The 13,833-nt window shown below is 45.6% G+C and overlaps 1 protein-coding gene across 1 annotated transcript; it reads left to right on the top strand.

The window, feature by feature from the left end:
• The first annotated feature begins 492 nt into the window (after window positions 1–492).
• On the top strand, window positions 493–1,107 carry LOC138366773 (nipped-B-like protein B). The gene has a single exon (XM_069328052.1). It carries the CDS (start codon window positions 493–495, stop codon window positions 1,105–1,107), a length of 615 nt encoding a protein of 204 aa, XP_069184153.1.
• The last annotated feature ends 12,726 nt before the right edge of the window (window positions 1,108–13,833 follow it).

Below are 13,833 nucleotides of genomic sequence, written 5' to 3'. Positions count from 1 at the left end.
TGTGTGTGTGTGTGTGTGTGTGTGTGTGTGTGTGTGTGTGTGTGTGTGTGTGTGTGTGTGTGTGTGTGTGTGTGTGTAAACACCACCTTCTAACAACGCCGACCAGACCGTCCGGAAGTTATCAGACAAACGGGTGACACGTTACCGATACAACCTCCCCCCCCCACCCCTCCTCCCTTCTCGTTACCAATACCCGTTGCTTCCCCCCTCCCCCCTTCCCCCCTCCCCCTCCTCCCCCCTTTTACATAATGTTACGAGAAACTCCATTAAACGGAGCGTCATCTGGCCATGAGGTGTCATGTTCCTCTGTTAACGGGGATGGCCCGTCTGTTAACGGTGTCACCTTTCCGTTATCAAGTTCATCTCGAAATAAACAGGTTTCCTTTATTATGCGCCCCATACCATATCCCGTGGGCGGTGGTGGAATGGGTGGTGATGTCAGTTTGATTTCTTCGACTTTAAGATGTGATTGACCGTGACAAGGGCCGTGACATGGGCCGTGACAAGGGCCGTGACATGGGCCGTGACATGGGCCGTGACAAGGGCCGAGACAAGGGCCGAGACAAGGGCCGAGACAAGGGCCGTGACAAGCGCCGTGACAAGCGCCGTGACAAGCGCCGTGACAAGGACCGTGACATGGGCCGTGACAAGGGCCGTGACAAGCGCCGTGACAAGGGCCGAGACAAGGGCCGTGACAAGCGCCGTGACAAGCGCCGTGACAAGGGCCGTGACAAGGGCCGTGACAAGGGCCGTGACAAGTGCCGTGACATGGGCCGTGACAAGGGCCGTGACAAGGGCCGTGACATGGGCCTTGAAAAGGGCCGTGACAAGGGCTGTGACAAGGGCCGAGACAAGCGCCGTGACATGGGCCGTGACAAGGGCCGTGACAAGGGCCGTGACAAGTGCCGTGACATGGGCCGTGACAAGGGCCGTGACAAGTGCCGTGACATGGGCCGTGACAAGGGCCGTGACAAGGGCCGTGACAAGTGCCGTGACATGGGCCGTGACAAGGGCCGTGACAAGTGCCGTGACATGGGCCGTGACAAGGGCCGTGACAAGGGCCGTGACAAGGGCCGTGACAAGGGCCGAGACAAGGGCCGTGACTAGCGCCGTGACAAGCGCCGTGACAAGGACCATGACAAGCGCCGTGACAAGGGCCGTGACAAGGGCCGTGACAAGGACCGTGACAAGGACCGTGACAAGCGCCGTGACAAGGGCCATGACAAGGGCCGTGACAAGCGCCGTGACAAGGACCATGACAAGTCCCGTGACACTGTCAAGGTAAGACTATATTATTCTGAATTATAAATTTCAAAGTATACTTAATTTTTTGTTTTAAGTTTACCGCTGTCAAACAATAGTATTTTAGATTATCCCTGTCAAAATTTCCTGTAGCTTGCCTCTGTTTGTCTCTGTCAAGTTTATGAAGCATATCACTGTCAAATATGTCTCTTGTCCCCCATCTGTCAATAACTACCCTATTTAGCATATAACCATACATGACTTTCAACCCAAATTTCTGAGTATGCTCATGTCAAACATATGCCTAGCGACGTATAACATCCGTATATCTCTTATGTATGTTCTTGTCACATATAACCCCATTAACCCCGTATCTATCGAATAGTCAGCCGATAGCAGACGGCTTGACGTTTGCGAGGCACTACACATTAAAAAGTCAACACCAGCAATCAACAGCCAATTAATGCACAACTATATTCTACCCACCTCAAGACTCCGCTCCAATATAGAAGCATCAAGAAATATGGACCAATAGGCTTTCTACAATCACTTCCATTCAATACCCATTGTTTCGTGTTCTGTCTTGTGTTGATGAAATTAATACCCTATTAAATACCACCTCACCCCATCCACCTCACTCAAATGTAGATATAAACAAATCGGAGATGTGTAAGTTCAATTCAGTTGTGTATGTGTTAACTAAAGTCTTTGAAAATGTAATAAGTTTTACGAAACGCGCTCAAGTGTCGCGTCAGACTAGAAATAAAAATGAATTTTGGAGAATTGATTTTTGAATTACCACCAACAGTGAAAAGAAATGTACGAAAGATTGAGAAAATTCGTGTTAGAATTATTAATCTTACTTTTTCGGTCATATTTAATAATATATGTCTACAGGAAAGACTGCTACCAAAATATACTAATATATATATATATATATATATATATATATATATATATATTTATATATATATATATATATATATATATATATATATATATATATATATATATATATATATATTAGTATATTTTGGTAGCAGTCTTTCCTGTAGACATATTTTATTAAATATGACCGAAAAAGTAAGATTAATAATTCTAACACGAATTTTCTCAATCTTTCGTACATTATGCTTCACTGTTGGAGGTAAATCAAAAATCACTTCTCCAAAATTCATTTTTATTTCTAGTCTGACGCGACACGGGCGCGTTTCGTAAAACTTATTACATTTTCAAAGACTTCACAAATACACAACTGATTAGAACTTGCATTTCCCTGATTTTATATCTACTTTTGAGTGAGGTGGGAAGGGTGATGTGGCATTACATTTGAGTGAGGTGGGAAGGATGATGTGGCATTAGAGGATATTAATAGGGTATTAAAAGTATCAACACAAGACAGAACACGAAACAATGGATATTGAATAGAAGTGTTTGTAGAAAGCCTATTGGTCCATATTTCTTGATGCTTCTATATTGGAGCGGAGTCTTGAGGTGGGTAGAATATAGTTGTGCAATAATTGGCTGTTGATTGCTGGTGTTGACTTCTTGATGTGTAGTGCCTCGCAAACGTCAAGCCGCCTGCTATCGCTGTATCTATCGATGATTTCTGTGTTGTTTACTAGGATTTCTCTGGCGAGAAATCTTCCCATAACCAAACCATCGCCAGAGAAATCCTAGTAAACAACACAGAAATCATCGATAGATACAGCGATAGCAGGCGGCTTGACGTTTGCGAGGCACTACACATCAAGAAGTCAACACCAGCAATCAACAGCCAATTATTGCACAACTATATTCTACCCACCTCAAGACTCCGCTCCAATATAGAAGCATCAAGAAATATGGACCAATAGGCTTTCTACAAACACTTCTATTCAATATCCATTGTTTCGTGTTCTGTCTTGTGTTGATACTTTTAATACCCTATTAATATCCTCTAATGCCACATCATCCTTCCCACCTCACTCAAATGTAATGCCACATCACCCTTCCCACCTCACTCAAAAGTAGATATAAAATCAGGGAAATGCAAGTTCTAATCAGTTGTGTATTTGTGAAGTCTTTGAAAATGTAATAAGTTTTACGAAACGCGCCCGTGTCGCGTCAGACTAGAAATAAAAATGAATTTTGGAGAAGTGATTTTTGATTTACCTCCAACAGTGAAGCATAATGTACGAAAGATTGAGAAAATTCGTGTTAGAATTATTAATCTTACTTTTTCGGTCATATTTAATAAAATATATATATATATATATATATATATATATATATATATATATATATATATATATATACATATATATATATTATTGAGTCTGCTTTCTTGAGTATTTGCTTCTCTTACGACACCTATTTGATTATGACCTTTATTGTACTGCCACACAATATGTAACACCATTACATATTGTGTGGCATTAACCTATACATGACATAACTATTACTATTGAAGTGACAAACACAGCAGTCGGATACAATAATAGATATGTTACAAATCAAACACCTCGATCTCCTCTGAGGTTGGATGCGGGTCCAGGAGGCAGCAGGCGTTTCCTCTCTGAACTGCGACACTGAGGCGCTGGAATACTGCCAGAATCCACTCAGCAAAACATCTAAACTATTGGGACCGACTAAAGAGTCTAAACCTGTATTCTCTTGAGCGCAGGCGGGAGAGGTACATAATAATTTACACGTGGAAAATAATTGAGGGGCTGGTCCCAAACCTGCACACAGAAATAACGTCACATGAGACCAGGAGGCATGGCAGGATGTGCAGAATACCCCCGTTGAAGAGCAGAGGTGCAACAGGTACTCTGAGAGAGAACTCTATCAACATCAGAGGCCCGAGACTGTTCAACACGCTTCCACTACACATAAGGGGCATAACTGGCCGACCCCTCACAGTGTTCAAGAGAGAACTGGATAAGCACCTCCAAAGGATACCTGATCAACCAGGCTGTGACTCGTTTGTCAGGCTGCGAGCAGCCGCGTCCAACAGCCTGGTTGACCAGTCCAGTAACCAGGAAGCCTGGTCGACGACCGGGCCGCGGGGACGCTAAGCCCTTGAAACACTTCAAGGTTGTTGATCTTATAATGTAACCTTACGATGCTTCAAACTATTTTTCTTACTCTCGAGATTAAGAAGAGCAATTAAGTTGCAGAAATTCAGATTAAACAAACTCTAATGATTATTGAGAGGTATATTTTCTATAACGTTTCGTTCCTCTCTAGGGGAATAATGGGGATGGAAGTCACTCAAACACTGGGTAAGGCAGTGGACGGAAAGAACTGGGTGGTGGTGTTATCCAGTACTGTATGGTGAGGTCTGGGTCTGAGCGTAGGCAAGGTGAGGTCTGGGTCTGAGCGTAGGCAAGGTGAGGTCTGGGTCTGAGCGTAGGCAAGGTGAGGTCTGGGTCTGAGCGTAGGCAAGGTGAGGTCTGGGTCTGAGCGTAGGAAAGGTTAGGTCTGGGTCTGAGCGTAGGCAAGGTGAGGTCTGGGTCTGAGCGTAGGCAAGGTGAGGTCTGGGTCTGAGCGTAGGCAAGGTGAGGTCTGGGTCTGAGCGTAGGCAAGGTGAGGTCTGGGTCTGAGCGTAGGCAAGGTGAGGTCTGGGTCTGAGCGTAGGCAAGGTGAGGTCTGGGTCTGAGCGTAGGCAAGGTGAGGTCTGGGTCTGAGCGTAGGCAAGGTGAGGTCTGGGTCTGAGCGTAGGCAAGGTGAGGTCTGGGTCTGAGCGTAGGCAAGGTGAGGTCTGGGTCTGAGCGTAGGCAAGGTGAGGTCTGGGTCTGAGCGTAGGCAAGGTGAGGTCTGGGTCTGAGCGTAGGCAAGGTGAGGTCTGGGTCTGAGCGTAGGCAAGGTGAGGTCTGGGTCTGAGCGTAGGCAAGGTGAGGTCTGGGTCTGAGCGTAGGCAAGGTGAGGTCTGGGTCTGAGCGTAGGCAAGGTGAGGTCTGGGTCTGAGCGTAGGCAAGGTGAGGTCTGGGTCTGAGCGTAGGCAAGGTGAGGTCTGGGTCTGAGCGTAGGCAAGGTGAGGTCTGGGTCTGAGCGTAGGCAAGGTGAGGTCTGGGTCTGAGCGTAGGCAAGGTGAGGTCTGGGTCTGAGCGTAGGCAAGGTGAGGTCTGGGTCTGAGCGTAGGCAAGGTGAGGTCTGGGTCTGAGCGTAGGCAAGGTGAGGTCTGGGTCTGAGCGTAGGCAAGGTGAGGTCTGGGTCTGAGCGTAGGCAAGGTAGCGAACTCGTTACTCTGTATATTTAGTATAGATCTTTTTTTTCTCTCTTTTATGAGTATAGCTTCCAGTATTTGCAGTCTTCTCTGGGCAGTGGTGGATGCCAGGAATGTTGCATTTTCTACTAGCATTTCTATACCACGTGTAACTCATTAATTACTACAATACAAAAAGGACTGATTTAATACTTAAGAACGGCCCCAATACAACACTCCAAAGAGCAAAGATCGTGTACCAGTTTAAATGACCCAGTGAAGGATGTCACCAAAGGTTACCTGATCAACAAGGCTGTGACTCATACGTCAGGCTGCGAGCAGCCGCGTCCAACCGGTTGATCAGTCCAGCAACCAGGGGGCCTGGTAAACGACCGGGCCGCGGGGACGCTAAGCCCCGGAAGCACCTCAAGGCAAGGTAATCTTCGATCTTCGTATATTAGTATGACCACCACAAACCATTCGAGAAGACTGGCCAGCCATGTACAAGTCGGTGCCCCTGGAAACTACATGCAAAGTGTACACACCACACACACCTGTTACCTAGCAGTAAAATAGGTACCTGGGTGTTAGTCAGCTGTCACGGGCTGCTTCCTGGGGGTGGAGGCCTGGTCAAGGACCGGGCCGCGGGACACTAAAAAGCCCCGAAATCATCTCAAGATAACCTCAAGATAACCACAACACTCACCAGGAACACACTAGTAGATTTTTTTGATTGTTGCCGCCGGACGCGGCTAGTTTATTGTGCACCCCATACTCATCCTGTGAGCGGTAGCGCAAAAGCATTACAGAGGGCACAGAAGTTCCTTATCAGACCTCGTCTTAGATAATTACATAAACATTTTTTCATCTGTCCTTCACACCTTATAGTTACATGTCAGCCAGTTACAGAGAAACACTAGTAGATTATTCAACAATCCTGGCATCATCTACTGACCAGAGAAGACTGCAAATACTGGAAGCTATATTCCCTACCTTTCAATTCAGTCATAGCCATATATGTTATAGCCAAACATGTCATTACCACACAGCTGTCACACGACGCGAGTCAAATGTGATCACTGACATTATTAGGCCATTACAATGATCCTTTCAGTAAGTGACGTGAGGTTTACACCCGGGCCAGAGGGACTATCAGCCAGCCTGCCAGACACAGGCTGGCCAGGGGGGCTGAAACACGCCCCCAGACCCGTCCACACGACCCTCCGGCAGCCAGCTACATCTTTCATACTTACAATCACTGCTATATCGGCGAGTAAGGCGAGAACCAAAACACACCAGTTTACGACAAACTCGTGTAAACAGGAGACGGTGGAGTGTATACTGGACCGGCCCGGCCCCTCGTTTATGTGTGTGTGTATTCACCTACTTGTATTCACCTAGTTGTATTCACCTAGTTGTGTTTGTGGGGTTGAGCTTTGCTCTTTCGGCCCGCCTCTCAACTCTCAATCAACTATTTACTAACTACCTTTTTTTTCAATACCACACACACACACACACACCCAGGAAGCAGCCTGTGACAGCTGACTAACCCCCAGGTACCTATTTACTTCTAGGTAACAAGGGCATTCAGGGTGAAAGAAACTGTGCCCATTTGTTTCTACCTGGTGCGGGAATCGAACCCGCGCCACAGAATTACGAGTCCTCCGCGCTATCCACCAGGCTACCAGGCCCCCCTGTGTGTGTGTGTGTGTGTGTGTGTGTGTGTGTGTGTGTGTGTGTGTGTGTGTGTGTGTGTGTGTGTGTGTGTGTGTGTGTGTGTGTGTGTATTTACCTGTTGTACTCGCCTATTTGTGCCTACAGGATCGAGTTTTAGCTCTTGGACTTAGCATTTCTAGGCGTTGGTTGTCTAATGTAATTACTCCAGACCTATTTCTTTATCATAACTACTTTTAAAGTTATGAATGGCGTTTGCCTCTACAACCTTTAGGTCATCCCATTTACTTACTACCTTCACGCTACAGGGAAACTTTCTAACCTCTCTTTGACACAGCTGAGTCTCACGCTTCCATCCGTGCCCCTTGTTCTGTTGATATTCATTGTAAAAAAAATTTATATTCTTTGTAAACAAACATTGGAAACCTGTTTTCACCCTGTCAATGCCTCTTAAATATTTTATACATCTGTATCATATCTCTCCCTCCTCTTTTCTAACGTCGTCAGGTTTAGTTCCTTCAGTCTCTCTTTATACCTCATCCCTCGCAGCTCTGGGACGAGTCCCTTGCAAACTTCTACACCTTTTCGAGCATCTGTATGAATTATTTTAGATGGGGCGGCATACTCTAAGACTGGCTTCACATAGGCTTTATTCAGTGATCTAAAAGCCTCCTTATTCAGGTTTCTGAAGGATGTTCTGACTTTTGCCAGAGTAGAGTATGCCGCTGATGTTATTCTATTTATATGAGCCTCTGGAGTTAGGTTCGGTGTTATATCCACTCCCAGATCTTTATCTCTAGTCGTTATAGGGAGGTAGTTTCCCTTCATCATATATTGGCCTTTCGGTCTTCTGGCTCCTGATCCCATTTCCATCACCTTACACTTGATGGTGTTGAACTCTTGCTGCCATTTCTCTGACCAGCTCTGCAACCTGTTCAAGTCATCCTGGAGAATCTTACTATCCTCATCTGCCTCAATCCTCCTCGTTAGTTTTGTATCATCTGCAAACATTGACCTGTGTGTATTTACTATTTATTTCTAAAGAATCGAGCTATTTAACTCTTGAACCCCGCCTTTCTAACCAATCTATTTTTCTTCTATTATGTCTGCTACATATATTTCTCTCTATCCCACACACACACACACACACACACGCACACACACACACACACACACACACACACACACACACACACACACACACACACACACACACACACACACACACACATCCCCAGGAAGCAGCCCGCAGAAGCTGTTCGTAGCTGAAACCTAGTAATTGGTTTCCCAGATACCTATTTACTGCTAGGTGAACAGGAGGATCAGGGTGAAAGAAACTCTGCCTGTTATAAATATTTGTGTGGGGCTTCTATGGGGTACTGGTACTAATAAGGGGTAAGGGTAGTTAGAAGACAGAGTATCAAATATGGGAGAGCTAAAAGGCCCGGCCCCCAAAATAAACTATCCACAGTAGTAATAACTTGCTACTAGACCATATATGTTAGTCTAAGGGTTGATCAATGCGCTCCCACACTGGAAGAAGAGATACTCTGTAATTCGTGTACTTATTTATTAACCCCTTAACAACCCCCCATATACACTCACACCAATAACAATAATAATAATAACTTTACCACACTATCTTACGTTAACAGCCTTGGTCCACTTAGGCAGGATACAAGGTTTACACTAATAACAAGCTAGGGTAAAGTACTACTGGATAAGCACTGAAGCTGGATGCAGCTTAGGGTAGTGAAACCACGTGGGACCCTAATACGAAACACAACACTTAGGGGTACCCAAACACTGGCAAAATACTATCCCCAGGTCTCACCAATCGTTACTACCAGAGTAGGCACACTTAACACCATATAATACTTAACTTAAGGGTACAGGAACGTCAGGTAAGGGAAATAAGTAAGAGGAGAAGGGAGAAGAGTAGGGGTGCAGCCACAGAGTAGGTCTTGTCCGCACGAACACCAGCCAGAGAAGAGAGAGCTCCTAGCGACCACCTGGCCTCCCTCATGTCGTGGTGCCGGAAGGAGCCTAATTGATCGTGCAGCTAAGCACATTAAAGATCTTCCCCTATGCAGCGTATTGTTACTTTATGAATGATTAGAAAGTAGTAGTAAGCAAAGTTGGTGCCTATGTTATTATTTAATAATCAACCCCCAGCTCAGTCTTTAAATGCTCTTTGAGAAACAATAATAGTCTTACGTCTGGCAGGGAAGATACAAACAATTGCCGTTCAAGATGCACTCAACTGTACTACTAGAAAGTTTAATAGCTCAATTTTGACCTCTGGTTTCCACTGGAGAACCCAGGGTCGTAACACTCCTCCCCCCTTCAGAGAAAAAAAAAATGTGACTACTAGAATAGTAGTCATATTTTTTTGTAAGAGTATACAGAGAATAAAAAGAAAAAAACATATGACAAAAACAAAAAATCAATCAAAAACAATTTCTCTGCAAAAAAAATACAAAGGAGTTCTCTGAAAAAAAAACATACACAAAAAAAATAAAAGAACAGGGAAGTAAATAAATTGGACACGGAATATTTAATGTCACAGGAGAACCTAAAAAAAAATTTAACTAAAGCATGACAGTTGGTAAATGGCTTTCTGTGGCTCAGATGAATGTTATTCAGGCAACCGGGACAGAGCGTCGGCTATCACGTTGAGTCTGCCCGGTAGGTGGGTAATGGAAAGATTGAAGTCCTGTAGGTACAACGCCCACCTGAGGATGCGTTTATTCTTACCCTTCATCTGAGTCAGGAAGACTAGTGGGTTATGGTCCGTGTACACTTCCACTATATTACCTGTGAGGTAAACTTCGAACTTTTTACATGTTAACACTAGCGCCAACGCCCCTTTTTCTACCACTGAATAATTGCGTTGCGCCTTGTCGACTTTCACAGAGTAATAATATACTGGGTGTTCCACCTGATCATCCCCAGTTTGCAACAACACTGCACCAGCACCCGAGTCAGATGCGTCAACATGAATTTTAAACGGTCGGTCGAACCTTGGACTAGCAAGCACTGGGGCGGAAGCTAAGATCAATTTCAAATTTTCAAATGCCTCTGCACAGTCTGATGACCACTTAAATTTAACGATTTTCCGCAACAAGTCTGTGAGAGGAGTGGCAACACCGGAAAAGTTCTGACAAAAACGTCGATAGTACGCACACATACCGATAAATCTTTGAACGTCCTTTTTAGACTTTAGTACTGGATACTCCAGAATGGCACTGATTTTATCTTGCCGAGGTAACACTTTTCCTTGGCCCACTTCATAACCGAGGTACGTCACTGTGCCTTGGCCAAAATGACACTTTTTAGCATTTAAGGTAAGATTTGCCCTTTTCAAGATTGCAAACAACTGGCGTAACCTAGCTATGTGGTCAGCCCAATTACTGTCAAAGAGCACGATATCATCTAAATACGCCCGACAATTTGGCACCTTAGCGGGCAGAGAGTTCATGAGTCTCTGGAACGTGGCAGGGGCATTACGCAAGCAGAACGGTAACACTTGATACTCAAAAACACCCTCGGGTGTCACAAACGCCGTTAGCTGTTTAGCACGTTCAGTGAGTGGGATTTGATAATACCCCCTCGAGAGGTCGAATTTCGAAACGTACTTGGCATTTCCCAACTCGTCGATGCAGTCCTCGAGGAGGGGCAGCGGATAGGCATCCACAATGGTCACCTTGTTGAGCTGCCGATAGTCGGTGCATAATCGCCAGGAGCCGTCTGGTTTGGGGACCAAAAGGCAGGGCGAGCACCAAGAGCCCTGGCTCGGCCGGATGAGGCCGTGCTGGAGCAAGAAGTCGACCTCCTTCCGTACGATGACCTTCTTTTCTGGACTCATCCGATAGGGTTGAAGGCGAATGGGAGAGTAGTCCGTCAACTCGACATCATGGCAAATAGCATCAGTCTGGGTCGGGACCTCCCCGAACAGACTGGAGAATTCATCAACCAACGACTGCACCTCTTCACGTTGGGCCATCTGCAAATGGGACAGTCCTTCCTCCACAGCATTCACAGAACTAGAATTATTGAAAATGAGATTAGTTGGGTCCCCAGAACAATCATCCCCTCTCTCACTGGAAATGGAAACATTGGTTAGTGCAATGGGCCTGGGGCCCTGGAACTTCTTCATCCGATTTACATGTATGAGCATTACCTGGTTACGTTTGTCAGAGTGCCTCACTTTGTACGTGAGGTCCCCAGTCTTTTCTGTCACAATGTAGGGGCCTTCATACTTGTGGGACATAGTGTTCCCTAGTCGAGGCTTTAATACCAGGACAGGGTCGCCAGGCTGAAATACCCGTAACTTAGATTTAGCATCGTTACGTTCTTTCATCTTTTCTTGGGCCTTGCAGTCCTTGAGTCTCTGGTGGTGTTGCGCAAAGAAAGCCGAACCTTCGGTTAACGTTACGTTCCCTAACAGATTCTCCTGTAACATTTGCAAGGGTCCACGAACTTTATGGCCAAAGACTAACTCAAAAGGAGAACAGCCCAGTGAACTTTGTAATCCCTCTCTAGCCGCAAACAAAACATACGGTAAATTCTCATCCCGGAAGGTGTGGGAACTCTCGCACGATGTCTTCAACATCTGCTTCAGAGTTAGATGGAAACGCTCAATTACCCCCTGACTCTGTGGATGGTATGGGCTGGAAACCTTATGAGTTATTCCATGTTCCTTACAAAATTGCTCGAAAACATCAGACTTAAAATTAGTACCATTGTCAGTTTGCACGACCCGAGGCAGTCCAAAAGTGGAAAAAAATTGCAACATACGAGCAACAACAGTTTTTGCTCGGATGTTCCTTACAGCAAAAGCCTCTGGGTAACGAGTAGTGATACACATCATCGTGATTAGGTAAATATTACCAGACTTAGTTCTAGGTAATGGTCCAACACAGTCCATTACCACATGAGAAAATGGTTCCTCTGGCACGACAATAGGCCTTAGAGGAGCTTTAGGTGGAGTCTGGTTTGGTTTCCCAACCAGTTGACAAACAATACACGCATTACAAAATTTTGCCACATCGCTTTTCAGCTTGGGCCAGAAAAAATACTTTAAAATTTTGTGATACGTAATATTAATACCTTGATGTCCCCCCATAGGATCATCATGAGCAGCTGCCAAAACTCTTTCTCTATAGCAGGTCGGCAACATAACCTGGTGGACTACCTCCCACTCATTTGACAAGGGAGCACTCTGTGGTCTCCATTTTCTCATCAAAATCCGATCATTGTAGTAGTACCCAGTTGCTGCGTCTACAATTTCCTCCATAGAGACGGCTGTTTCATGACAATCTGTAAGAGTGGGGTCAGCTTTCTGTAACTCACTCAAGGAGGCATCTAAGCCTTGGTCAGATGCCATTGGCCGAGGCTCAACAGTGTTCTCCTCCACCTCCCCACTACTCTCGGTAGATGGCAGTGGCAGGCTCTCCACAATGTCCTCGGCCACGTCATCGAGTCGGGCCATGAATGTGTCCGCGAGGTCCACTTGGTTTTCACCACTCGGAAAGCTCCTCGTGACCTCGGGATTTACCACCTTGGCAAGCACAGGGCTGCCCTTACATTTAAGTCCCATAGACCTGGTCACCGCGCACGCAGGGTACACAACATTATCCTCTGCGGCGGGTGGATCCAGGCAAACCTTAGGGGTAGGCAACATAATAGGCAGTCTGGAGTCCCCTACCTTATCCCCTGCTAAATCATTACCAACTATTACATCAACATTAGGGAAAGGTAGGTATGAAGTGACTCCGACTGTACAAACACCCTTGTGGAAATCAGATTCCAGGGTAACCTTATGGAGGGGTACTGCCCGAGTATCACTAGTGACACCCTCGACCAGTACCACCTCTCCAGTGTCGAGAGTGTTGGCACTTTGCAACGCACTCTCTAAAATTAAAGTCTGGATGGCACCGGTGTCTCGGAAGATCACCACGTCCTTCCAGGAAGAACCCTCAGACAAAAGTAGTCTCCCTTTCGATAAGAATGGGGTAAGCAAGTCCAACCACTGTGGGTTGGAGGTCTTACTCCCTAACCCTTCCGAAGGCCTCAAGCCCTGTGTCACAACTAGAGCATTGGGTCTTTTTTCTGGGTACAGTTGCCAACAACGGCTAATAGTGTGGTTTGGACGATTACAGTGACCACAAAAACGTCGGGGAGAAGAGACATTACTAACAGAATTACCCTTCGGTTCACCCTTAGGTGCCGTGGGGCTAGACACTTTAGGGTTAGTTATGTCTGAAACAGAAGGTGCATTAGGTAAAGGGTTAGAATGAGCTGGTCTGGACTGGCTGTGGGTATAAGTTTTGCTACTCTGTGGGGTATAATTATTTTTATTGGGCCTTTTGCCCGCCAATTGGTAGTTTTCTGCCAACTTGGCCAAATCCCCTATTTTAGAATTTACCTCTACCCTTCCTCTAATGTAATTTGAAACATTCTCTGGCATAATATCTATAAAATGCTCCATTAAAATTAAGTTCCTGAGAGCCTCGTATGTTTCGGCTTTCGCCGAGCGAATCCATCTATCAAACAATCTAATTTGATCACTAACAAATTCAGTGAGCGGTTGGTTGTGAGTAGGCCTAAGGTTGCGATAAACTTGGCGGTGAGCTTCAGGAGTAATTTCATATGCCCGCAAAATACATTCCCTGACTTTATCATATTCAAAACACTCGTCGTCAGGCATGTTTATAAAAATATCT

This window comes from Procambarus clarkii, chromosome 20 (genome assembly GCF_040958095.1).
Source record: "Procambarus clarkii isolate CNS0578487 chromosome 20, FALCON_Pclarkii_2.0, whole genome shotgun sequence".
Classification (NCBI taxonomy): Eukaryota; Metazoa; Arthropoda; class Malacostraca; order Decapoda; family Cambaridae; genus Procambarus; species Procambarus clarkii.
This window is presented reverse-complemented; position numbering and strand designations above follow the sequence as displayed.